This window comes from Schistocerca americana, chromosome 7, assembly GCF_021461395.2.
Source record: "Schistocerca americana isolate TAMUIC-IGC-003095 chromosome 7, iqSchAmer2.1, whole genome shotgun sequence".
NCBI lineage: Eukaryota > Metazoa > Arthropoda > Insecta > Orthoptera > Acrididae > Schistocerca > Schistocerca americana.
In genome coordinates, this window is record NC_060125.1 from 337,023,489 (window position 1) to 337,051,208 (window position 27,720).

At 48.5% G+C, this 27,720-nt stretch overlaps 1 protein-coding gene across 1 annotated transcript; it reads left to right on the top strand.

The window, feature by feature from the left end:
* On the top strand, positions 1-27,720 carry LOC124622918. Its single transcript, XM_047148708.1, has 2 exons — positions 1-462; positions 27,622-27,720. The coding sequence occupies exons 1-2, from the start codon at positions 1-3 to the stop codon at positions 27,718-27,720; spliced, it is 561 nt and encodes a 186-aa protein (XP_047004664.1).

Consider the following 27,720-nt stretch of genomic DNA (forward strand, 5'->3'; position numbering starts at 1 on the left):
ATGAGAAAGTACGACAAACTACAACAGAAAGCCACGGACGAAACATTGACGCTGGACAGGCGACGGACAGTGGTCAACCTCTCCAGCCACACCTTGAGCGAAGCAACCACAGCAATCCTGGCCAAGGGGATGAATTTCGCAGTCGCACCTAAGCGAGTTCCAAAAGAAGATATCATAGAATCCGTAGAGGCTTCGGTACGTCATCTGCCGCAGGCCGAGGCGGAGAAGATCCGGCAGGAAACGGTCAGAGTTCTGAATAAAGCAAAGCCACCGAAGCAAAACATCAACGCTGAGGAATACCATGCCATCAAGGAACTCAGGGACAACCCCCACTTAGTAGTGGTACAGGCAGATAAGGGCAACGCCACTGTAGTCTTGGACACGACTGATTACAACAAACGAATGGAAGATATTCTCGCAGAACCTATCTACAAGAAACTTCAGGGAGATCCGACGGCCAAGGTAATCAAAACGACGCAGGCACTGCTGAAGCACTCTAGAATCAATTTCGACAAGGCCAGAAGATTCATCCCGCAAGTGACACAGGCACCAAGGATATATGGTGTACCGAAGGTACACAAAACCGACTTCCCCTTAAGGCCCATAGTAAACAGTATAAATTCGCCGACCTACTACCTAGCGAAAGAACTGGCACCTAGGCTCCGACACCTAGTGCATCAAACCGAGTCCTACGTTAAGGATTCCACTCACTTCGTGTCTCTCCTAAAGGAAATGCGTGTTACGGACCAAGATCTGATGGTTAGCTTCGACGTCAAACCCCTATTCACGAATGTCCCAGTGTCAGATACTGTGAACATCCTAGAAGAACGCGTGGCACCTGATGTATGTGAGCTTGTGCGCCACTGTCTGACGACCACCTATTTCAGGTGGAGAGGTCAATTTTATGAACAAACTGACGGTGTAGCTATGGGCTCACCCCTATCGCCTATCGCAGCAGAAATTTTCATGGAGGCATTTGAGGAAACAGCCCTCCAGTCCGCACCATTACGTCCAAATTGTTGGCTTCGCTATGTCGATGATACTTTCGTCATCTGGCCCCACGGAGAAGAGGAGTTACAGAACTTCCACAAGCACCTTAACCAACAGCATAGGAAAATCCAGTTTACAATGGAAACAGAGAAGAATGGGGTGCTGCCTTTTCTCGACGTGGAAGTTTATCGAAAACCTGATGGTAAACTTGGCCACAAAGTGTACAGGAAACCAACCAATACGGACAGGTACCTTCACGCCTCCTCCCACCATCACCCCACGCAGAAGAAGTCCGCCCTGCACACGCTAACGAAGAGAGCGTACAGGATAAGCGACGAAGATCATCTGAAGACAGAACTTGAACACCTCAGGTCCATCTTCGGAACTAATGGCTATGGGAAGCAGATGATAGACAGCACCATGTCGACAAGGGAGAAGACTAATAGGGAAGAGGAGAAGGAGGCACAGAGCATTGCTGTGTTACCATATGTACAAGGGGTCACCGAACGTATTGGCAAAATCCTACGAAAAGCCGACATCAAACCAATTTTCCGAAGCAGACACAAAATATCAGACATGCTCGGTTCTACCAAGGATGCAGTTGACAAACTACACACAGCTGGCGTGTATGAAATTGGTTGTGCGTGTGGATTAGTTTACATAGGTGAGACGGGACGTCCGATCAGCACTAGGCTCTCGGAACATGAAAGATATATCCGCCTGAAACAACACACTAAGTCAGCAGTGGCGGAACACCGAGACGAGTGCGGGAAACCAATATTTTTTCAAGAAGCCCGCGTCCTGGCGAAACAGCCTCTCACTTTCAAAAGAAAGATTAGAGAGGCGATAGAAATAGCCAAAAGACCCGCCAACATGAATAGAGAGGACGGGTACAAGCTTCCGAGGTCTTGGCTGCCTGCAATAGCAGGGCTACGGAGCGGCGGCAGAGCCGTGGCGGCCCATGCGGACACGCGGAGAGCCACAGTAGTGGTCGCGAGCACACAAAGCAATGGCACGCCGCAGCCGGCTTCTGGACAGCATGGAAACAGTGTGACGTCACAGCCATCACCTGTTCGCTATTCGTCCGTCTCCTCCAATGGGGTGGATTAATATAAAGACCAATAGAAAACAGCTATTTCAGCCAATGACAGATAATAAAGGAAACACCAATAAAGCATACCTTTCACCCCTCCTCCTCCTCCTAGTACAGCCAATCAAGTAACGACACGGTTTTCTCGTGCAGCTATTTAAGGAATCCAAGTGTGTTCATTTAGCAGTTAACGTAAGGCCCTGATGAAGGCTAGCTGCAACGCTGGCCGAAACGTTGGCACATTTTAAAATTATGACGATGCGGTCTGATACCCTGAAGAATTTTATTGAAGGAGTATCATTGTCGTTCCTTATATTGCATTCAGTGAAACTATACACGAAGTACATATCGGCTGACTCTTCCCTAGCAGACCTACCCATACGGCTCTGTACTGTGTATCACTGTTAAGGGGCTATTTAGAAAAAAGAAAAAAAGAAGAAAAAAAAGAAAAGAAACGGCATTATTGGTATCACTAGCAAATACCGTGAGAGGATGGAACAAGGTTGCGTTTGTAGTAGTGTTCAGTTAATCTCCGTACACTAGGACAAATATATGTGTAACGTATCATACGAAAAGCAATTCCTGGGTAACGAGCCACAAGACACCTCATGCCTCTTATACCAAAATTCTGAGAATATATCGCTAAACGACCGACGAAATTTTTACAAAAAGTTCTAGTTCTTCTAGAAGAGACAAAATTTCTAAAGGATGAAAAGACATTCGACAAACTATGTTATAGGGAAATTCAGGTCGCTCATTTCAAGTGTTAATTGCAGAGAATTGTAGGAAAGATCTCTCAGTTCGATGCCACGTTCCCTGCACTTCCTAAAGGCTTTCGCTACAGTTCTTTACTGTCCCGTGGTGGGAAAAACGTGGGGATACTGAATATCGGTTCAGTTATGTTCCGATATCAGATTTACCGCAAGGGCTGTTATTTTTCAAGACATGTGCAAGTGTCTTGATGGACGTTGGAGTTTCGTGAGTCTGTTCGCTGATATTGCAGTAGTCGCAACCTCAGGAAACAGAATTGAAGTGCACGAACGCATACGGAGAAGTGAAGCTAGGGACAAAGAATAGTAATTACAACTGAACCTAGACAAATATGTTAGAAATTAGTAAGAAGAAAGACCATTGTTTACCAATTCCGTAATTGGCGATCGATTACTGCAAACTGACAACTGTGAAATAACAATATCCATCCAGTTAAAGAGCTAAAGAGGAACGAACTATACGGTACGTACACGGGGTGGTCCATTCATCGTGACCGGGCCCAATTTCTCACGAAATAAGCGTCAAACGAAAAAACTACAATGAACGAAACTTGTCTAGCTTGAAGGGGGAAACCAGATGACGCTATGGTCAGCCCACTAGATGGCGCTTCCATAGGTCAAACGGATATAAACTTCAATTTTTAGATAGGAACCAAACGGTTCAAATGGCTGTGAGCGCTATGGGACTTAACATCTGAGGTCATCAGTCCCCTAGAACTTAGAACTACTTAAACCTAACTAACATAAGGACATCACACACATCCATGCCCGAGGCAGGATTTGAACCTGCGACCGTAGCGGTCGCGCGGTTCCAGACTGTAACGCCTAAATCCGCTCGGCCATTCCGGCCGGCAGATAGGAACCCCCATTGTACATGGTATCACGTAACATTTCACCAGTACGGACGATATTTGCTTGGTCAGCAAATTTCGTGGCTTTAGTTGTGCGCACTCTTCCGCAGTGAAATAAGACGGCCGACCGAGGTGGCCGAGCAGTTCCAGGCGCTACAGTCTGTAACCGTGCGACCGCCACGGTCGCAGGTTTGAATCCTGCCTCGGGCAAGGATGTGTGTGATGGTCGTAGGTTAGTTAGCTTTAAGTAGTTCCACGTTCTAGGGGACTGATGACCTCAGAAGTTAAGTCCCACAGTGCTCACAGCCATTTGAAATATATTAGAAATACGACGGGCGTTCAGTAAGTACCTTTTTTTCTGAAAACTTGTTGGTTTTATTGAGGGTGCCAATAGCCATATTATTCCCCACTCTTTTGGCTACAAAACACTGCCTTTCAACATAATCTCCGTTCAGTGCGACCACCTTACTCCACCTTATTGGGAGGGTCTATATGCTCGCATGGTACCATTCTAGTGGTCGACGTCGGAGCAAACCCCTCACTGCATCAGTAACCTCCCCTTCATGAACATAATGCTTCCCGCGGATTGCATCCTTCATAGGGCTAAACACCCGGAAGTTGGAAGGTGTAAGATCTGGCCTGTAGAGTGGATGAGGAAGAACAGTCGAACGACGACGCCTCGCCCAACGTCTCACCGTGCTTTTGTTCTCTGACAAGTCTCTGTAGACTATCTGCAAGCACCTAGGAACATCTGCGATGCTTTGACTGTCCTCTGAAAGAAAATTACAGCTCTATGCTTGGTGCGCACCGCCGTTTAAGACACCATTTTGAACGCTACGTATAGTGCCGCCGCCTATCGGAATCTCATCAGACTATCGGGTCTAGGAAGAGGTATTTCTGTCGGACAAGAAATTCAGCATTTTTCAACCGAAATTGGAAGAGAAACTCTTTCATCATTTATTGAACGCGCCTCGTATTTTTTGTTCTCTCTACGCTTGATATAACGCAATTGACGTACTCATTTGCCCTTATTGTGACAGTTAATTACTACATTGCTGGTAAAACTTTAAAACCAAGTGTTTATAATTTCCCCAGATTATTTAATTTCGTATTGGCCAAATAGTCATTTTGCGTGGGCATATGTTTTCAAATGTATTGTGGCCAGTCCCCTGACAGGGCGAATTGGCCATGTGGTCACTTTGCCTGATCATGTATTTTATAAAGCACTTCCCTTAAGACAACGGAAGAGAACAATATTTCATTAAATAAATGTATTAAGCCCTCAGGGTGCTTATATTTTCGTTTAAGCCCGTGTTCTCCTTTCAAAGTGTACGTTAAGATGCCATGAAATTACTTAAGAAAAATCACTAAAATAATCGTGCAATTTCCAAGCTACGCAATAGGTATGCGATGCTGTAAGGAAAGATTCCGTTTGCTACAGAAGCCAAATTATTCAGTGTCTCAAGAAACACCTTTAAAAGAAGAATTCTTTAAAGAAACTTGATGATACTGAGGAGAATGCTCTTCACAACTTCCGATGAGTATTCAACCAAGAGGAAGAACATCACATTTTTGACTTGTAATGAATATATTATGGAATGTAAGTAACAACTTTTCATTTTAGCTACATGAATGGAATAATCCATCGCAGAAATTCAACAAAGAGAAACAGGTGTCAGGCAAGGATTGGGTAACCCAGTTTACAAAGGGACATCCAAACGTAAGCCTTAGAAAATCAGATCTAACTTCATCTGAGTTTTATATTTTCGTTTTCTCTGTCTGCGGCCACTTTACCAATCTGCCGGGCATAGAGGCAACTTTGCAGACTTTCACTTCAGCTCACTTTACCGCTAGGACAAGAGCATTCAATAATAATACAAGGTTTTTACAGTTACAGAATTTATACAATTTATACAGACGTATTTCATACGCTTATGCATGACGTGATGTCAGAGAAAAGCAACGTTATCGTTAGTGTGACTACAGTACCCACCTTTCCCTACAAGTATCCATATGTGATGTATAAAGGGCAATAGAAAAGCTTCCTCACGATGATCGTGAATTCCAGAATCAATATGTCAATCAGGTAAAACCGCAGTGAGCATTGAAGTAATCATCCCCCTGACTCACCAGGCATGAGATACCCGTTTGGTAAAATACAGTGTCTTGCAGTGTGATGGAGTCCATGAGTGCCGGTTGCACGTCCGCATCCAATAGGAATCGTAGAACCCTTCAAGGCCTTTTGAAGGGACCGAAGGCGTAAGAGAGGGATCAGGAATGTAGGGAGGGTGCTAGAGTGCCTCCCACTTGATTTGTCGTAACTTCCGCGTTACGACAAATGGGATATGGGAATGTACACGGAAGTTGTTACATCATTCCACAACGGTGTTTTACAGTTATTCTGCAACATACACATTCTTCGTTCTCAAATCGATGTCCTTCGGCAGCCAAGAGAATATCACCACGGTATCCTGTTAGGAAGGATTTGGTAATAACGTCGTCATAGCTCACATTTCCGTATTTAACGCACAACTGTCGGAAACACACGAATGCCTCACTAATCCCTTGCCTCCATGTCGGTGCTTATATACTCATACCGGAATCACTACAGTAACAACCTCAAAAAAAACTCTTTGGTCTCTTTATGATACACTGATAATCTTTGTACCCCAATTTAATGAGATCGCCGACGTTCTCCGCCATGAACACGGCCAAACTGGATAAGATGTAAGAGAACGAAAGAAGAGCAGTCCCTTTCATTACTGATGCGTTTACTAAGTGCTATAGCATGATTGAGATGTTAACCCAAATCCGGTAGCAGACCCAACAAGAGTTGTGTTGCTAATTACACGATGGTTTAATGCTACAGTTTCGAGAAGAAGTCATATCTTGTCTGCTGCTCATATACACGGCCCAGTAACATTAATGTGACCTCCGCTCATGTTTTACGTCAATGTGTAATGGCCACTCACAGACAGCAGGTGGCAGAAGCACCGGTGGCGGGTATATAATTTGTTTGAGTGGGACGTGGGATACACTGCAGTGTTCGTAATGTGTAATCGAAGGGATTTATCTGACGTCCGAAAGGGTATATCATTGGCTTTAGGATCAAGGATGGAAGTATTTCAGAAATGGATAAGTTTGTAAACTGTTCTCGTGGCGCCATGGTAAAGTATAAGGAGGCTGGAATCTACACGCCAATACCGCAACTAGACGTCCCGTTAATAGCGACACATGTCCTTTTTCCGATTAATCACGTTTTATGTTCCATTAGACAGATTACCTTTGGCGTGTGCGGCTTAAAACATTCGAAAGCAAATACTCTATCACAGTCGCTGTAAGGGTGCAACTTGGAAGAAGGAGCGCTGTATTGTAGGGAATTATTTTGTGGCTTTTTCTGGTTCAATACATCATTCTGGAAGCACAGTGGATCAACACAAGTCTTCATCTGTACTTCGGACCTATTTACACGTCTACATGCAGTTTGTATGTCCTCGGCACGATGACATCAACCAGCAAGACAATGCACCGAGTCAGAGCTCGCAATGTATGTGAGTGTTTCGAAGAACAAAAGGATGAGTTTACCATACTCCCCTGACCACCAAATTCCCTGGATATAAATCCAATCGGGAGTCTGTGGGACCACTGAGACAGAGCTGAACGCATCATGCATCTCCAAACGAGAATCTTGGGGCAGCTGGCCAGGGCGCTGGAGTCGGCTTGCTCTCATCCCTGTCGGTGCCATCCAGAATCTTAGTGACTGTTTTCCTGCACGTCTATCAGCGGTCCGCGATGCAGGTGAAGGTTAGGACAGCTGTTCACATTAATGGTCCCGGGCAGTGTAGATGCCTACGAATACAGTTACTGCCAGGAAGTATTACGATTTTAGAAAGTTTCCTGTAATGTGACGTGCTCGATACCAGACTTTGCTTCCAAGTGGCCGTAATTATGGTTTAGAGTATTTATTGGAAACAGGGGAGTACCTGCATAAATTGTCATATAAATATTATAAGCATTCGAGTATGTCTACCGTATTGTGGAAGACAATAATCAAAAACGGTGGGGCGGTTTTTCGTAAGATGTAATCGTTTCGTGTGAAATATCAGAGCAAGAGAAAGCGCGCGCTACACATAGTCTTTCTCGAGCGGTGAGCTCTCATGTCGTTACAGTGTCGTGCAGACACATTCATCCTTGTAGCGACGGTTCCTACTCCCTCCTGGAAGGAACATTGTGTAACGTAATTATTGCGAAGTATGCATATGAGGGACAAATGTACTTAGTTATTGGAGAACCGTAATATGCGAGACGATTACTAGATAGTAATTCTCCTTACACCTTTGCAACAATTATGCTTAGCTGGATTTGGGAATGTCAATGATAGACTGTGAAATTATGTCCCTTCCTGTCACCATTCCTTCCCCTTCCCCGCCCATCACCCTACCACACACTATTCCGTCCCCGACCTTTCTCCCCCCCCCCCCCCCCCCCCTCCCACCACACACACCCCGGACCGCTCCATCATCTGGACGGAATTTGTGTTGTCCATAAGATTGGGAAAGCTTCGAAGTGTTTGCTCATTGTGTAACAGGCGGGCTGTGCGTACCAGCCAGTTATTGACGTACACCTGAAAACGACATCCAGGTTGGTCGGTGCACTGGCCCTCGTAGTAAATCCTCCGGGTGAATTCGATCCTGGGTCGGCGCGTGTCCCCGTCCCATGTCCCAGAAGCGACGTATTAACGCATGCAAGTATCAGAGACGGTAATAATTAAACTTGCTAATGTCGGTGAACCGTAAACAAGGCAACCCATAGTGACGATATTATTTCTTGTCTCAACCTTTTTTACTATATCATCGTGAGAGTGATTTCGCAGTGCATCTTTTCTCAACGCTTTAGGTATCAGTTAATTACACTATTTCATGCTGTTTGTGAAACTGGAGAATGGCAAGACAGCGTATAGTAAAGTAGAAAGTACGAAGACATTATAGGTGGTGGTCAATAGCGTTGTTTACGGTGTGTCAGAGTGCGAGGAAACGTACAGGGTGTCTGAGAAAGCTTCATCCGATTTCAAATACTACAGAGTGAATCTAAACCAGAAGTAAGCCCGGACGTCAATTTTATAATGGGCGATTAAGAAGTTTTCGTTGAGGGCGTTGCCACACCTTACATGTTAACGTAGCTCGACTGCTATGTGGATACACCGGGTGCTCCAAAATTTCCCTCACAGACTTCTAGGTCTTATAGAGGCAACTGAGTAGATAATATTTTGAATTGTAATCCATGTCCCTAAACACAACATTTCCGTGCTACAGCCATTCGAAAATATGTTCGTAACACGACCACATTCACAAGTAATTTACTAGGCTTAAACCAGTACATCACTTGCTTTGCAATTCCACACATTAATAACCAAATACGGGTTCTCTTCAACGTGAGACAGTACGATCTCTTCCAACTCGAGTGCGAGATGTGTCCTAGGAGCACCACATCTTGCCTGCTGACTGAGAAGGTAAACTTTTGTCGAAACCTTTGTGTAACTGTTGCCAAGGGTGGTGGAGTCGGACGTTTGTGAAGAACGATCTTGATAAAGGGGACGAGCAGCTCTTCCATTATAGAGAGCGCCATTCAGAAGGATTATGTCAGTGTATTCTGTAAACGTGTACTCCAACATGTTGTACCAACACCCACAGATACGTGAATGAGACTCGAACCTTGTCAAACAAGTAGGATAGACGTCAAATAACATCAGCCGATCCAACGTAAGCTCCCGTTCCCCAGCCACCCGCCATGACTACCCTATTGCATACCTGTCTAACAAACATGATTTCAAGAATTCTGAATACTTTCTATTCCGTGACCTCTACAAATCATGGCAGATCGTAAGGGGAGTTTTGGAACACCGTGTGTAAGCACTGACATGTAGGCAAGGGATTAGTGTGGCATTCCTTTCGTGACGCACGTGATTGCGGAAGCGTGAACTATGGCGTCGGTATTACCAAATGATACCTAACAGGAACAACGTATTGCTATTCTTTTCTTAGTTACCAAAGGCCAGACACCGGTAGTCATCGATCTGAGGATGCAGAATGTATATGGGGGAGAGTATCTAACGAAAACCATCGTTGTGGATTGGTGCGCCATATTCCGTAGTGGCCACTACTCGACCCTAGACGTCGGTCTATTTGCAAAAGCCAGTCTCTCCCATTAAGGACATCAACTCAAGAGGCAGACACTCGAGAACCCGCCCTATAGTCCTGATCTCTTTCCCCATGCGGTTATCATGCCTCTGATCCCTTACAAAAGGCCTTGTGTGATCGATTTTTCCTTCTGGTCTAGTATGTGCAGTATGCAATTAAGGACTTCTTCACGCAGCAGAATACAGTGCTTTACCTCAGTTTATCTTCAACCTGGTGCGTGTGCGGGATTATTGACTCAGTGTTCACGGTGATTTTGGGTAATTGACATACCGATTATGGAGAGTACGGACTTTGAAGTGAAACTTTTTGATTACCCCTGATAAGTGGCCGATCTATGTACTTGCCGGTAGGGGTCTCAGTGGTGCTGCTGGTCAGTCGTGTCGCTCAGTCATTATCCAATGTGCGTCTAGGAGGGACGACAAAAACACAGCAACAAAAGGCGTTTTTCTTTCTCCGTTTCTCCGTGACCTGTGATACCATGTTAGCAACAGCTGTGAATATCGTCACCTGCAGGCATGGTCGCAGGAGTAGCTGACGAATTTGACAATTATCATCGTGTTTATTGCGCTTGCGGTTGTCCCTAGGTTGGAAGTTTGTGAAAGGCAATTGGAAATTTGTCATAAACGTAACTTCATAAAGTATCCGGAGGTTTTATACCCATACATGTAACTGATTTACCTTTGGAAAACCGGGTTTTTATTCTGAAAACTAAAACTTTTACTAAGCGTAAATTAAAGTTTATTCCAAGCTTCCACATTTATTCATGTAGAACAGGCCTCTTCAGGAGGCTGCTACGAGAGCACGAGCGCACGCGCTCGCCCGTCACCTGATTAGTGAGAGCTCGCAGTAAAATGTCACTGTTACACGTCACTACGTAGCACCGACGAGGTTCGTCGTAATTTTAAACGCAGTCATGTAGGCCTAATGGTGCAATGTTTACAGTGAAAAATAGCTCTTCTGCAATCGATGAAAATCAACACCATGGCAGTCACATGATAAGTTTCATAACAAAATAAGTCTTGTAGACCAATATTATAATTTCCTTTCACGTAAATATCCACAACGTTGAAGCTACGATTACATCGATGTAAGAACCTACTTAGGCTGCTGGAAAAAATACACACGTTTAGGGGCTTCCAGTTCACTCAATATTTATTATGCTAACATTACATATTGAGTACATGAAATTATTACATGTACAGTTCAATAACACCAGCGATTCTGATGTTCCAGGTATCGACCCAAGGTCAATCACAGATATTAGCACATGGTGTATCCTACAAGGTCGTCAATGCAGGCGCTGACTGTGGCATCAAATCGATTGAATACTGTCTTGGGGTGTGCTATGCAACGCTTGTTTTGACCTTTCCAGGTAGTTCTGGAAGAGTTGTTGGATGACGAGTGGCACGAGTTACTTCCCGTTCCATCGTGTTTCACACGTGCTCGACTGAAGGAAAGTCCAGAGGCCATGTTGGCCAGGGAAATGGCTGTCCGTCTTGTGCACCCACTGAGTTTCAGTGGTAGTGTGGCAGTGTGTGTGTGTGAGCATTATTCTCTTGGATAAACACCACACTTTCCTGTTACAAGAAGGGCGAACGAACCACTCTCTCAACCATTTGCTAATACCGTGCTTTGGTTAGCATCCCCTCCAGAAACATCAAAGGTGAACGAGAGTTGTAGCATTTGCTTCCCAGACAATACGGTCAGTGAGGTCAAGGTGTCTTGGACGAACGCAAACTACGAGACTGCACTCACCAGGTCTATGCCGTACGCAAGGACGACCATCTCTTACGTTCATGCAGAATCCGCTTTTATGGCTAAAGACCATGGCGCACCATTCCACCATCCTCGTCATCCTCCCACGACTCCAGACTAGCCATGCACGTCGAGGTTGTGGCGCGAGTAAAAGACGGTAGCGCCCGTAGTCCGACTGCTAATAACAGGTTCGCAGCAGTTCGTGTTGACACGCCTGCCTTCACAAGCCCTCTAATCTGATCTGCGGTAACGATATGGTCTGCGACTGCTGCCTTTACAATACGACGATCATCGCGGGCGGCTGTGCTGCGTGGACGCCCAGAACGTCGTCTAAGGATACAGAGAATGTTGACAGGACCACTGATATCAGCGTCACTGCAAAACTGACGCAGCACATACAACTTGTGTGGCAGTTCTCCGAAAGCAATTTCCCGCCTCTCGGCACGCCACAATTTGACTCCTTTCTAACTCAGTCATTTAACTGTACGAAAGGCGATTGTGTTTCCGTGGCATGGTTGTTTGCTGGTTTCACACGTTTGCACCACTCCGAGTATTCTCGCTGTGAGCATTCCCTATTAAAGGATAGACATATATGGCGCTCTGGCAGCTATTCCGCTACGCAGATGGCACACGACGTCGGAAATATTTTCAGTACATCCACTATCCCGCAGGTGTCGTGTACGTGTCATTGGATCAAATCCACGACGTCTTTCCAGGCGTACTAATTTCACATCTACAATGATGGGAATGAAATCCACCCACAGAAGCTCACGACAGACTTCCATTAAAAAGCTTGTCTTCGAATTAGCGGCACTCAGAAAGTGGAACCAAACACTGATGCTGTACTTAATTGCACAATAAGTAGTGTGTATTGACGTGCACGGTTTCTGTGTTTAACGAGTAAATAAAGTAGTTACGAAACATGTCAACGTCGATTTAAACAGCGCCCGAAAATGACATTCACGGTAAGGCTCCATCAGTCGTAAGAAATATCATGTTATATATTCAGCTGCCGCAAGTTCTTCACCTCATCAATGAAATTAAAGGATTGACAGCCACTGTAAAGCGAAATATCTTCATACAACTAACATTAGCTACGATACGGCAGACTCCCTGAAAACAGTTTCTCGTGCCAACTAGACTTCTTCATATCCCCCTACCCTCCCTTCCTCTCATCATCCCATCGTTACTCGCCGGCAGCACCTCGGTTACTCAATGCGAGATGCGAACGCAAGCCAGCTCACATCAACAGATCGGCGAATACACCTGATACAGAAGAAGATACAGTCGTGTGAAATTGGATGAATGTTTCGAATATTTCTGAAATACACTATTTGATCAAAAGTATCCAGACACCCCCAAAAATATCATTTTTCTTCACATTACGTGCATTGTGTTGTCACCTACAGCCAGGTACTTGATATCAGCGACCTCAGTAGTAGTTAGACATCGTGAGAGCAGAATGGGGTGCTCCGCGGAACTCACGGACTTCGAACGTGGTCAGGTGATTGGGTGTCACTTGTGCGATGCGTCTGTACGCGAGATTTCCACACTCCTAAACATCTCTAGATACACTGTTTCCGATCTGGTAGTGAAGTGGAAACGTGAAGGGACACGTACTGCACAAAAGCGTACAGGCCAACCTCGTCTGTTGACTGGCAGAGACCGCCGACAGTTGAAGAGGGTCGTAATGTGTAATAGGCAGACATCTATCCAGACCATCACACAGGAATTCCAAAATTCATCAGGATCCACTGCAAGTACTATGACAGTTAGGCAGGAGGTGAGAAAACTTGGAGTTCGTGGTCAAGCGGCTGCTCATAAGCCACACATCACGCTGGTAAATACTAAACGACGGCTCGCTTGGTGCAAGGAGCGTAAACATTGGACGATTGAAAAGTGGAAAAACGTTGTGTTGAGTGATGAATCACGGCACACAATGTGGCGATCCGATGGCAGGGTGCGGGTATGTCGAATGCCCGGTGAACGTCATCTGCTACCGTGTGTAGTGCCAACAATTAAGGTCGGAAGCGATGGTGATATGGTGTGGTGGTATTTTTTATATAGGGGGCTTGCACTCCTTGTTGTTTTGCGTAGCACTATCAAAGCATTGGCCTACATTGATATTTTAAGAATCATCTAGCTTCCCCCTGTTTAAAACCAATTCAGGGTTGGCTGTTACATCTTTAAACACCATCGAGCACCTGGTCATTATGCACGACCTGTGGCGGAGTGGTTACACGACAATAACGTCCCTGTAGTGGACTGGGCTGCACAGTCCTGACCTGAATCCCGTAGAACAACTCTGAGATGTTTTGAAACGCCGACTTCGTGCCAGGCTTCACAGACCGACGTCGATACCCCTCCTCAGTGTAGCATTCCGTGAATAATGGGCTGCCATTCCCCAGGTAAACTTGCGGAAGCTGTCATCAAGGCTAAGGGTGGTCCAACACCATACTGAATTCCAGTATTACCGATGGAGGGCGCCAGGTCTCGGGGTACCTTTGATCATAGAGTGTAAGAAGAAAAGCACCGTTGTTCTGGCCGAGGACGGGCAAACCGCATCCAGCTGACGTACGTGTCGTACAGTCATTTTTCCCCTTCTCAGAGTAGCACTTGCTACCTGCGTAGTCAATTATTTTCTGGACATATTCCATCCCTGTATTCATCTACAGTTTTTACTCTTACAGCTCCTTCTAGTAAGATGGAAGTTATTCCTTGATGACTTACCGGATGCCCTACCAACCCGTCCCTTGTTCTTGTCGGTGGTTTTCATATGTTTATTTCCTCTCCGGTACCGTGGGGAAACTCATGTCGTACCTATCAGTCTATGTAATGTCTAACACTCTTCTGTAGGACCATATCTCAAATGCTTCGATTCTCTTTTGTTCCGGTTTTCTCACAGTCCATGTTTCCCTACTTTACAATTTCAGTGCCTTAGACATACATTCTCAGACATTTTTTCCACAAAATAGATCCTATATTGGACACTAGCAAAATGCACTTATTGCCAGTACTGGTCTGCTTTTTATGTCGTCCTTGTTTCGTTCATCAAGGGTCATTTTGCTGCCTGGGCATCAGAATTCCTTAACTTCATCTACTTCGTGATCACCATTTATGATGATAAGTTGCTCGCTGTTCTCATTTCTGCTGCTTCTCGTTACTTTCGTCTTTGTTCGACTTAGTCCATATTCTGTACTCATTACATTGTCAATTACATTGAGCAGACCCTGTAATTCATCTTCACTTTTACTGAGGATAGCAACGACCTCAAATAATCTTATCGTTGATACCCTTTCACCTTGAATTTTAATTCCACTCCTGAACATTTCCTTGTTTCCGTCACTGTTTCTTCAATGAGTAGTATGAACAGTGGGCGTGAAAGACTACGTCCCTGACCTACACCCTTTTTAATTCGAGCATTTCGTTCTTGATGTTCAACTCTTATTGTACTCACTTGGTTCTTGTGCGTGCTATATATTACCATTCTCTCCCTATAGCTTTCACTTATTTTTCTAATAACTTCGAACACCTTGTACCTTTCGACATTATCGAACGATTTTTGCAAGTCAGCAGGTGCTATGAAAGCGTCTTGACGTTTCTTTAGTCTTGCTTCCATAATCAGCGTCACGTAACAATTGCCTCTCTGGTGCTTTTACCTTCCCCAAAGTCAAAGTGACCGATATCCAACACATCCTCAGTTTTCTTTTCCGTTCTTATGTATATTATTCCTGTCACCAACTTGGATGCATGAGCTATTAAGCGGACTGTGTGACAATTCTTACACTTGCCGACTCTTACAATCTATGGAATTGTTGAATGAGGTTTCTCCGTAAGTCTGATTCTATATTCCCAAGCTGATAACCAAGCTGATACACTCTACACTCCAACGTGAATACTCGTCTTGTTGTCACTTCCCCCAATGATTTAATAATATCTAATACAGCATTATCTACTCCTTCGGCTCATTTGGTCTTATATCTCCCAAACCTCTTTCAAATTCTGATTCTAGTAATGCATCCCCTAGTTCTTGTATATCGACTCTACTTTCTTCTTCTATCACGTCAGCAGACAAGTCTTCCCCTCGTACTGGCCTTGAATGTGCTATTTCTACGTATCCGCTCTCTCTTCCGCATTTAACAGTGGCATTGCCATTGCGCTCTTATGTAATGGCGCCATACACGAGGGTTGGAACTTTAATGGTGGCAACTATTTATTTTCAGCTCGTAAAAAATTGATACGTGTTTCAAAGTATTAATGACCCTCAAAGTAGTCACCAGCATTGTGTATAACCCGTTGCCAGCGAAGTGGAAGTCGTAGGATACTCTTAGCAGTGCCAGTTGTGTTGACAGTTCGAGCGGCGCGATCTATTGCCCGACGAATTTGTAGCAGTTCTGAAACGAATGCGATAAAGTGTTTCTTCCAGTTTAGAAATCGAGTTAACATACGAGGGCGTAAGTCAGGGGAGTACAGTACGTGGTATAGCACTTAGCAGCCCCATCAGTCAAACAAAACAGCAACAGCTTCCACTGTACGTGCTTGAGCATTGTCCCGCAAAATGACGGCCAGATCCTGCAGGAAGTGTCATCACTTCTGTCTCTAAGCTGGTCGTAGGTTGTGTTCCAAAAATGAACAGCATAGAGACAGAAGTGCTGACACTTTCTGTAGGAATGCGAATGCAGGTAGTGGTAAGGAAGTAACACATTGTAAAGTCATGCGTTGCTTTTACTGTACGAACAGCGAAAAGTAGTAAGCTATAAGCTTTCCTTCTTTCATCATTTTGTGGGGGTTGTCAGGGAGAAAATATTTCGTACAGATAAAGAGTTAAGGTTTGTTGTACCTTTCTAAGTGCTCTCAATCTCAAATAGTGGGTGAATTAAGTCTGGCAATTTATGCATTTCGGGCTAAGATTCGTTTTTATCCCGCCTTCACCACTCTGGTAGCCAGGTGGTCCTCACCCCCAAAGGGACTGACGCCTCACAGTAAGGGATTTGTGAGCCGTGAGGAGTTGCCGTGAGGTTGGATTTGCCACGTCACGTACTGCGCGGCACCTTGGGCCAAAGATCGAATCCTCCCTCTGGCATGGCAGTGTGCGTTGTTCTTAGCATAAGTTAGATAAAGTTAGGTTAAGGTAGTTTAAGTAGTGTGTGAGTCTATGGATTGATGACCTCAGCAGTTTGGTCCCTTTGAAATTCACACACGTTTGAACATTTCTTTGGAGGTGTTTATTTATCAGTTTTCGTAGGAGGAGATATTAGACGTACAGACACGTACATACATTTTTGTATGTATGGGCTATAAACTGGGCCAATAATAATAAGAGAATAATAAGTTTATAAAGTGTGGCTCATACGTAGTTAATATAATCAATCACAACGTATCTTGTTATTTTGCTTTAATACAGTAGTACATGTCTTTGAAAATAGTGCGAAATTTTCTTGCCTTTCCCTACGATTTAATAACACCATTGTCTACATCTACATCTCCCCCCTGCGGGTCCGAGGATTAGAATAGGCCCGAGGTATTCCTCCCTGTCGTAAGAGGCAACTAAAAGGAGCCGGTCGAAGTGGCCGTGCGGTTAAAGGCGCTGCAGTCTGGAACCCGCAAGACCGCTACGGTCGCAGGTTCGAATCCTGCCTCGGGCATGGAATTTTGTGATGTCCTTAGGTTAGTTAGGTTTAACTAGTTCTAAGTTCTAGGGGACTAATGACCTCAGAAGTTGAGTCCCATAGTGCTCAGAGCCATTTGAACCAACTAAAAGGAGTAACACCCCCTCAAGGGGGTCGTTAGCGCCTGCGTCCGGAGACGGACGGAACCACGACCTCTATTTGCTGTCATTTTGCTTTTGCACTTCTCGTTTTTTCCTTCTTTTGGTTGGATCCTTTCTTTGCTCTTCTCCACCTCACTGTCTTCCTTACTCTTTCCCTTGCCTTCTTCTCGATGCCTCCTTCTCGCTGCCCCCCTCCCCCCTCCTCGCTGCCCCCCTCCCCCCTCCTCGCTGCCCCCCTCCCCCCTCCTCGCTGCCCCCCTCCCCCCTCCTCGCTGCCCCCCTCCCCCCTCCTCGCTGCCCCCCTCCCCCCTCCTCGCTGCCCCCCTCCCCCCTCCTCGCTGCCCCCCTCCCCCCTCCTCGCTGCCCCCCTCCCCCCTCCTCGCTGCCCCCCTCCCCCCTCCTCGCGGCCCCCCTCCCCCCTCCTCGTTGCCCCCCTCCCCCCTCCTCGTTGCCCCCCTCCCCCCTCCTCGTTGCCCCCCTCCCCCCTACTCGTTGCCCCAGTCCCCCCTACTCGTTGCCCCAGTACCCCCTACTCGTTGCCCCAGTACCCCCTACTCGTTGCCCCAGTACCCCCTACTCGTTGCCCCAGTACCCCCTACTCGTTGCCCCAGTACCCCCTACTCGTTGCCCCCCTCCCCCCTTCTCGTTGCCCCCCTCCCCCCTTCTCGTTGCCCCCCTCCCCCCTTCTCGTTGCCCCCCTCCCCCCTTCTCGTTGCCCCCCTCCCCCCTTCCCGTTGCCCCCCTCCCCCCTTATCGTTGCCCCCCTCCCCCCTTATCGTTGCCCCCCTCCCCCCTTATCGTTGCCCCCCTCCCCCCTTATCGTTGCCCCACTCCCCCCTTATCGTTGCCCCACTCCCCCCTTCTCGTGGCCCCCCTCCCCCCTTCTCGTGGCCCCCCTCCCCCCTTCTCGTGGCCCCCCTCCCCCCTTCTCGTTGCCCCCCTCCCCCCTTCTCGTTGCCCCCCTCCCCCCTTCTCGTTGCCCCCCTCCCCCCTTCTCGTTGCCCCCCTCCCCCCTTCTCGTTGCCCCCTCCCCCCTTCTCGTTGCCCCCCTCCCCCCTTCTCGTTGCCCCCCTCCCCCCTACTCGTTGCCCCCCTCCCCCCTACTCGTTGCCCCAGTCCCCCCTACTCGTTGCCCCAGTCCCCCCTACTCGTTGCCCCCCTCGCCCCTTCTCGTTGCCCCCCCTCGCCCCTTCTCGTTGCCCCCCTCGCCCCTTCTCGTTGCCCCCCTCGCCCCTTCTCGTTGCCCCCCTCGCCCCTTCTCGTTGCCCCCCTCGCCCCTTCTCGTTGCCCCCCTCGCCCCTTCTCGTTGCCCCCCTCGCCCCTTCTCGTTGCCCCCCTCGCCCCTTCTCGTTGCCCCCCTCCCCCCTTCTCGTTGCCCCCCTCCCCCCTTCCCGTTGCCCCCCTCCCCCCTTCCCGTTGCCCCCCTCCCCCCTTCTCGTTGCTCCCCTCCCCCCTTATCGTTGCCCCCCTTATCGTTGCCCCCCTTATCGTTGCCCCCCCTTCTCGTTGCCCCAATCCCCCCTTCTCGTTGCCCCACTCCCCCCTTCTCGTTGCCCCACTCCCCCCTTCTCGTTGCCCCTCTCCCCCCTTCTCGTTGCCCCTCTCCCCCCTTCTCGTTGCCCCCCTCCCCCCTTCTCGTTGTTCCCCATCCCCCCTTCTCGTTGGCGCCCATCCCCCCTTCTCGTTGGCGCCCATCCCCCCTTCTCGTTGGCGCCCATCCCCCCTTCTCGTTGCCCCCCTCCCCCCTTCTCGTTGCCCCCCTCCCCCTTCTCGTTGGCCCCCCCGCTTCTCGTTGGCCCCCCCGCTTCTCGTTGGCCCCCCCGCTTCTCGTTGGCCCCCCCCGTTCTCGTTGCCTTACTCTACATCTACATCTACATTGATACTCCGCAAGCCACCCAACGGTGTGTGGCGGAGGGCACTTTACGTGCCACTGTCATTACCTCCCTTTCCTGTTCCAGTCGCGTATGGTTCGTGGGAAGAACGACTGTCTGAAAGCCTCCGTGCGTGCTCTAATCTCTCTAAATTTACATTCGTGATCTCCTCGGGAGGTGTAAGTAGGGGGAAGCAATATATTCGATACCTCATCAAGAAACGCACCCTCTCGAAACCTGGCGAGCAAGTTACACCGCGATGCAGAGCGCCTCTCTTGCAGAGTCTGCCACTTGAGTTTATTAAACATCTCCGTAACGCTATCATGGTTACCAAATAACCTGGTAACGAAACGCGCCGCTCTTCTTTGGATCTTCTCTATCTCTTCCGTCAACCCGACCTGGTACGGATCCCACACTGATGAGCAATACTCAAGTATAGGTCGAACGAGTGTTTTGTAAGCCACATCCTTTGTTGATGGACTACATTTTCTTCTCATTGCCTTCTTCTCATTGCCTTCTTCTCATTGCCTTCTTCTCATTGCCTTCTTCTCATTGCCTTCTTCCCATTGCCTTCTTCCCATTGCCTTCTTCCCATTGCCTTCTTCCCATTGCCTTCTTCCCATTGCCTTCTTCCCATTGCCTTCTTCCCATTGCCTTCTTCCCATTGCCTTATTCTCATTGCCTTCTTCGGTCTCCGCCTCGGCGTTTGAGACAGTCTGTCCTCTCTCTCCCTCTCTCTCTTCTTTTTCCTCTTTTTCCTTCCCCCCTGTGCGTGCCTGAAGGCCGACCCACGCGTTCGCACGCATAGCCAGTGACGGGGTAACGCGTAATTCCCCGCCCTGGGTAGACATGTAAGGCACGCACGTACCCCCTGGTAAAGGCCAGGCCCAGGGAGGGGTGATTGGCTGAGCTGATACCTTCTGACCATGCCGATTGGTCCCTCCGTCTGTTTCTCTGGAGGTGTGACCTGAGGTGTAAACATTCACCTAAGGTGGGAGTGCCCTCTGAGAGGGTCCCCATAAGGAAGGAGCGCGCCATCGGAAACGCTGGCAATCATGGGGGATTCCTCCGCAATGGATTTCACTCCATCTCTCTCGACTTCTGCCCACAAACGGAAACATGACCAGCCCCCAGTGACAAAAGTACTACCGCCTGCCCCACAGTTCCTCGTCGTTTCTCGATCTGAGGACGGAAAGGATTTTTCCTCTGTCAACCCTTTCGTTATCCAGAAGGGCGTAGATGCCATAGCCGGATCTGTCAAATCTTGTACCAGGTTGCGTAACGGTACCTTATTACTAGAAACTGAGAGCGCCTTTCAGGCACAAAAACTGCTTCGGGCCACACTCCTGTACACGTTCCCTGTCCGGGTGGAGGCTCACCGAACTTTGAATTCGTCTCTATACTAGCTCCCTCGACGGATTGACTGACGAGGAGATTCAATCTTTCCTCGCTGAGCAGGGCGTGACGGCTGTCCATAGGGTCATGAAAAAGGTCAACAATGACCTTGTACCGACCCGGACACTTTTCTTGACCTTCAGTAGTGTTTAGCTGCCATCGCGCATCAAGGCGGGCTACGAGGTTATTTCTGTTCGCCCCTATGTCCCGACACCTACGCGCTGCTACCAGTGTCAGCGTTTCAATCACACTCGACAGTCTTGTTCCAATGCGGCTAAATGTGTCGCTTGTGGCAGGGATGCCCATGAGGGTGACTGTCCACCTCCGTCTCCCCGTTGTGTGAACTGTCAGGGTGACCATGCCGCATCCTCCCGCGACTGTCCTGTCTATAAGGAAGAACGCTGTATCCAAGAAATTCGGGTCAAAGAGAAAGTGTCCACCTCGGCTGCTCGCAAGCTATTGGCTAGTAGGAAGCCCACGCTGCTCCCAGCGGGGAAATACAGTACTGTCCTCGCATCTCCTCGGACTACCAGGGAGGTGGCAACCCAGACATGCGATCTGACCTTCAGCACCACGGTCGTCCGTTCGGCCAGTGCTAAGATCGCGCGGTCGACGTCTCCTCTTCCTCCCATCACCCCACAGACACCAGCCCCTTCATTAGCTTCTGCTAAGACGAAGACCCAGAAGTCAGATGCACGGGCCTTCAAGAAGGAACCGTCCCGTGCAGACTTCCTACGTACCTCGACCTCCCAGCCTTCGACCGGTACTTCCACCAAACGTCCTTCCAAGAAGGCTCTTAGGAAGCACAGTTCTCCTTCTCCGCCACGGCGCATTTCTTCTCCTGCACCACGTAGCGGTTGCCGCCCCAGGCCGTCATCCGTTTCGCCTGACCGCACTGCTGGTAGCCGAACATCTGGCCGTTCACCGGCGGAGGAAGCTCCCCCTCCCGGCCATCTTCCCAAGATGGCCGATGAACCTATAGACCCAATGGACGATGACTGTCCGCCTACTGATAGCGGCGGCAGTGCTCGCTCGAAGCCAGGCCCTCAGCGGCCTTCGAGGTGACCCCTTCTTTCATCTTCCTTTTCTTCTTACGATGGCACTTACTCACTGGAATATTCGCAGCATTCGCTCCAACCGAAAGGACTTGAAGTTGTTGCTCCGCTTGCACCGTCCGCTCGTCGTAACCCTCCAGGAAACGAAGCTACGCCCATGCGATCAAATTGCCTTGGCACACTACACCTCTGTGCGTTTTGACCTACCCCCTGTGGTAGGTATCCCGGCTCATGGAGGGGTTATGTTGCTGGTCCGGGATGATATTTACTACGATCCCATCACGTTGCACACCGGTCTGCAGGCAGTTGCCATCCGCATTACTCTCCCCACTTTTACATTTTCCATTTGTACCGTTTACACTCCATCGTCATCTGCCGTTACCAGGGCAGACATGATGCAACTTATTGCTCAGCTACCTGCACCATTTTTGTTAACTGGAGATTTCAATGCCCACCATCCTCTTTGGGGCTCTCCAGCATCCTGCCCGAGGGGCTCCCTGTTAGCAGACCTTTTCAACCAGCTCAATCTTGTCTGCCTCAATACTGGCGCCCCTACTTTTCTTTCGGACACATCTCACACCTATTCCCATTTAGGCCTCTCTATATGTACTCCCCAACTTGCACGCCGGTTTGAGTGGTATGCACTTTCTGATACATATTCGAGCGACCACTTCCCGTGTGTTATCCATCTCCTGCAGCATACCCCCTCTCCGCGCTCATCTAGTTGCACCATCTCCAAAGCAGACTGGGGGCTCTTCTCTTCCAGGGCGACCTTTCAGGATCAAACCTTACAAGCTGCGATCGTCAGGTCGCACACCTCACGGAAGTCATTCTCGCTGCTGCTGAACATTCCATCCCTCACCCTACTTCATCTCCACGTCGCGTACCGGTCCCCTGGTGGACCGCAGCATGCAGAGACGCTTTACGTGCTCGTCAACGTGCTTTACGCACCTTTAAACGCCACCCTACAGTGGCGAATTGTATCAGTTATAAAAGATTACGTGCACAGTGTCGTCGTATTATTAAAGAAAGCAAGAAAGCCAGGTGGGTTGCTTTCACAAGCACCTTCAACAGTTTTACTCCTTCTGTTGTCTGGGGTAGCCTGCGCCGGCTATCTGGCACTAAGGTCCACTCACCAGTTTCTGGCTTGACGGTCGCGAATGACGTCCTTGTGGCCCCTGAGGGTGTCTCCAATGCCTTCAGATGCTTTTTCGCCGATGTTACGAGCTCCGCTCATTACCACCCTGCCTTCCTCCCCCGCAAACAGGCAGAGGAGGCTAGGCCACCTAACTTCCGCTCCTCGAATCGTGAAAGTTATAATGCCCCATTCACCATGCGGGTACTCGAAAACGCACTTGGCCGATCACGATCCTCCGCTCCAGGGCCTGATTCTATTCATATTCAGATGCTGAAGAACCTTTCTCCTGCGGGTAAAGGTGTTCTTCTTCGTACTTACAATCGCATCTGGATTGAGGGACATGTTCCCGCATGCTGGCGCGAGTCTATTGTTGTCACGATTCCTAAGCCGGGTAAGGACAAGCATTCTTCGCACCATGCATACATGGGGCCTTCGCGGTCACCTCCCTCTTTTTATTCGTTCCTTTTTAATGGATCGACAGTTCAGGGTACGTGTGGGTTCTGTCCTGTCAGACACCTTTCGCCAGGAGAATGGGGTGCCACAGGGCTCAGTTTTGAGCGTCGCTCTCTTCGCCATCGCGATCAATCCAATAATGGACTGCCTCCCAGCTGATGTATCAGGCTCCCTTTTCGTGGACGATTTTACCATCTATTGCAGCGCGCAGTGTACACGTGTCCTGGAGCGCTGTCTTCAGCGTTCTCTTGACCGTCTTTACTCCTGGAGCGTCGCCAATGGCTTCCGTTTTTCTGCCGAGAAGACGGTCTGTATTAACTTCTGGCGATACAAAGAGTTTCTCCCACCGTCCTTACGACTTGGTCCCGTTGCTCTCCCAATCGTGGAGACAACAAAATTTTTAGGTCTTACATTTGACAGGAAACTTATCTGGTCTCCACATGTCATATTTGGCTGCCCGTTGTACCCGTTCTTTAAATGTTCTCCGTGTTCTCACTGGTATGTCTTGGGGAGCGAATCGAACCGTCCTGCTTCGTCTATATCGGTCGATCGTCCGCTCGAAGCTGGATTATGGGAGCTTCGTATACTCCTCTGCACGGCCATCCATCTTACGCCGCCTCAACTCCATACAACATCGGGGTTTACGACTTGCGATCGAAGCGTTTTATACTAGTCCCGTAGAGAGTCTTCATGCTGACGCTGGCGAATTGCCACTCACCTACCGGCGCGATATACTGCTTTGTCGGTATGCCTGTCGGCTACTGTCAATGCCCGACCACCCGTCTTATCGTTCCTTTTTTGACGACTCTCTCGACCGTCAATACGGGTTATATGTCTCTGCCCTGCTACCCCCTGGAGTTCGCTTCCATCACCTCCTTCAACACCTTGATTTTTCCCTCCCTGCAACCTTTCGAGTGGGCGAGAGCCACACGCCACCTTGGCTCCAGGCTCAGGTCAGCGTTCACCTTGACCTCAGCTCGCTCCCAAAAGAGGTTACCCTCGGTTTGGTCTACCACTCCAGTTTTGTCGAACTTCGTTCGAAGTTCATTAATATGACCTTCATTTATACTGATGGCTCAAAGACCAATGATGGGGTTGGGTGTTCCTTTATTGTCGGGGCACGAAGTTTCAAATACCGGCTCCATGGCCATTGTTCGGTCTTCACAGCTGAGCTCTTTGCCCTCTACCAGGCTGTTCTTTACATCTGCCGCCACCGACATTCTGCTTATGTCATCTGCTCCGATTCCCTGAGCGCCATCCAGAGCCTCAGTGATCCGTATCCGGTTCACCCTTTCGTGCACCGGATCCAACGCTCTCTTCAGCAGCTGGTGGACGTCGGTTCTCCGGTTAGCTTTATGTGGGTCCCTGGCCATGTCGGTATCCCTGGGAACGAAGCTGCAGATGCCGCGGCCAAGGCTGCGGTCCTCCAGCCTCGGACAGCTTCTTGTTGTGTCCCTTCGTCGGATTGTAGCAGGGTAATTTGTCGGCGCATTTTATCGCTGTGGCATGCCGATTGGGCTGCACTTACAGACAACAAGCTTCGGGCCGTGAAACCTCTTCCCGCGGCTTGGACGTCCTCCTCCCGCCCTTCTCGGCGGGAGGAGGTCGTTTTGGCCCGGTTACGCATTGGACACTGCCGGTTCAGCCATCGCCATCTGCTGATGGCTGCGCCGGCGCCGTTCTGCCCATGTGGGCAATTGCTGACGGTCCGCCACATTTTAATGTCCTGTCCGGATTTTAACACACTGCGTCTTGATCTTAACCTGCCATGTACTCTAGATCCCATTTTAGCGGATGACCCACGAGCAGCTGCTCGCGTTCTTCGTTTTATCAATTTGACAAACCTCTCTAAGGACATTTGATGATACTGTTTTTTAATCCTATGCCTTTCAGTCTGTCCTTTATCGTGTTTTCCCTTTTAGTTGTTGTTTTAAACTTGTGCCTCGCGGTGCATTCTTAACGTAGTCATGACCATCGAAGTTGTGCGCCCTAAAACAAAAAAAAAAAAAAAATCTACATCTACATCCATACTCCGCCAGCCACATGACGGTGTGTGGCGGAGGTTTCCTTGAGTACCTCTATAGGTTTTCCCTTCTATTCCAGACTCGTATTGTTCGTGGAAAGAAGGATTGTCGGTACGCCTCTGTGTGGGCTCTAATCTCTCTGATTTTATCCTCATGGTATCTTCACGCGATATATGTAGGAGGGAGCAATATACTGCTTGACTCCTCGGTGAAGTTATGTTCTCGAAACTTTAACAAAAGCCCGTACCGAGCTACTGAGCGTCTCTCCTGCAGAGTCTTCCACTGGAGTTTACCTATCATCTCCGTAACGCTTTGGCGATTACTAAATGACCCTGTAACGAAGCGCGCTGCTCTCCGTTGGATTTTCTCTCTCTCTTCTATCAACCCTATCTGGTACGGATCCCACACTGCTGAGCAGTATTCAAGCAGTGGGCGAACAAGCGTACTGTAACGTACTTTCTTTGTTTTCGGATTGCATTTCCTTAGGTTTCGTCCAATGAATCTGTCTGGCATCTGCTTTACCGACGATCAACATTATATGAACATTCCATTTTAAATCACTCCTAATGCGTACTCCCAGATGATTTATGGAATTAACTGCTTCCAGTTGCTGACCTGCTATTTTGTAGCTAAATGATAAAGGATCTATCTTTCTGTGTGTTCGCTGCACGTTACACTTGTCTATATTGAGATTCAATCGTCATTCCCTGCAGCGTGCGTCAATTCGCTGCAGATCCTCTTGCATTTCAGTACAATTTTCCATTGTTACAACCTCTCGATATACCACAGCATCATCCGCAAAAAGCATCAGTGAACTTCCGATGTCATCCACAAGGTCATTTATGTATATTGTCAATAGCAACGGTCCTACGACACTCCCCTGCGGCACACCTGAAATCACTCTTACTTCGGAAGACTTCTCTCCATAAAGAATGACATGCTGCGTTCTGTTATCTAGGAACTCTTCAATCCAATCACACAATTGGTCTGATAGTCCATATGCTCTTACTTTGTTCATGAAACGACTGTGGGGAACTGTACCGAACGCCTTGCGGAAGTCAAGAAACACGGCATATACCTGGGAACCCGTTTCTATAGCCCTCAGTCTCGTGGACGAATAGCGCGAGCTGGCTTTCACACGATCGTCTTTTTCGAAACCCATGCTGATTCCTACAGAGTAGATTTCTAGACTCCAGAAAAGTCATTATACTCGAACACAATACGTGTTCCAAAATTCTACAACTGATCGACGTTAGAGATATAGGTCTATAGTTCTGCACATCTGTTCGACGTCCCTTCTTGAAAACGGGGATGACCTGTGCCCTTTTCCAATCCTTTGGAACGCTACGCTCTTCTAGAGACCTACGGTACACCGCTGCAAGAAGGGGGGCAAGTTCCTTCGCGTACTCTGTGTAAAATCGAACTGGTATCCCATCAGGTCCAGCGGCCTTTCCTCTTTTGAGCGATTTTGTTTCTCTATCCCTCTATCGTCTATTTCGATATCTACCATTTTGTCATCTGTGCGACAATCTAGAGGAGGAACTACACTGCTGTCTTCATCTGTGAAACAGCTTTGGAGAAAGACATTTAATATTTCGGCCTTTAGTCTGTCATCCTTTGTTTCAGTACCATTTTGGTCACAGAGAGTCTGGACATTTTGTTTTGATCCACCTACTGCTTTGACATAAGACCAAAATATCTTAGGATTTTCTGCCAAGTTAGTACATATAACTTTACTTTCGAATTAATTGAACGCCTCTCGCATAGCCCTCCTCACACTACATTTCGCTTCGCGTAATTTTTGTCTGCAAGGCTTTGGCTATGTTTGTTTGCTGTGAAGTTCCCTTTGCTTCCGCAGCAGTTTTCTAACTCGGTTGTTGTACCACGGTGGCTCTTTTCCATCTCTTACGATCTTGCTTGGCACATACTCATCTAACGCATATTGTACGATGGTTTTGAACTTAAGTCAATGAAAGGAACAGCATTACATACTTGGAGACAGGCTGCAGCTGCGATCGGTGCGCTATCCGGATTGCAGTGGGCAGCGATTCCCTCCCAGCCTGGGGAACAAAGACGCCCCCGAGGCGGTGTCCGCGGCACCTGCTCAGATCTGGCCGCCTCCACCGCCGCCGCCGCCTTCCCTCGAGGCTCTTGGCGCAGCGCTATCTTGTGGCGCTGCTGGTGACGACAATAGCGTCAGACGCACGGCCCAGCCGCTGCAGTTCACGATTAGCGCCTCATTGTGGCTGGCTGTGCCTCCAGAGCCCGGCCGCAGAACAACAGCGGGCGGTGGAAGCAATCCCTCCCGAGCGCCGCAGTATTAAAGTCCAGCTGGCCAAGTTGCTTAGCAGAGATACGTGA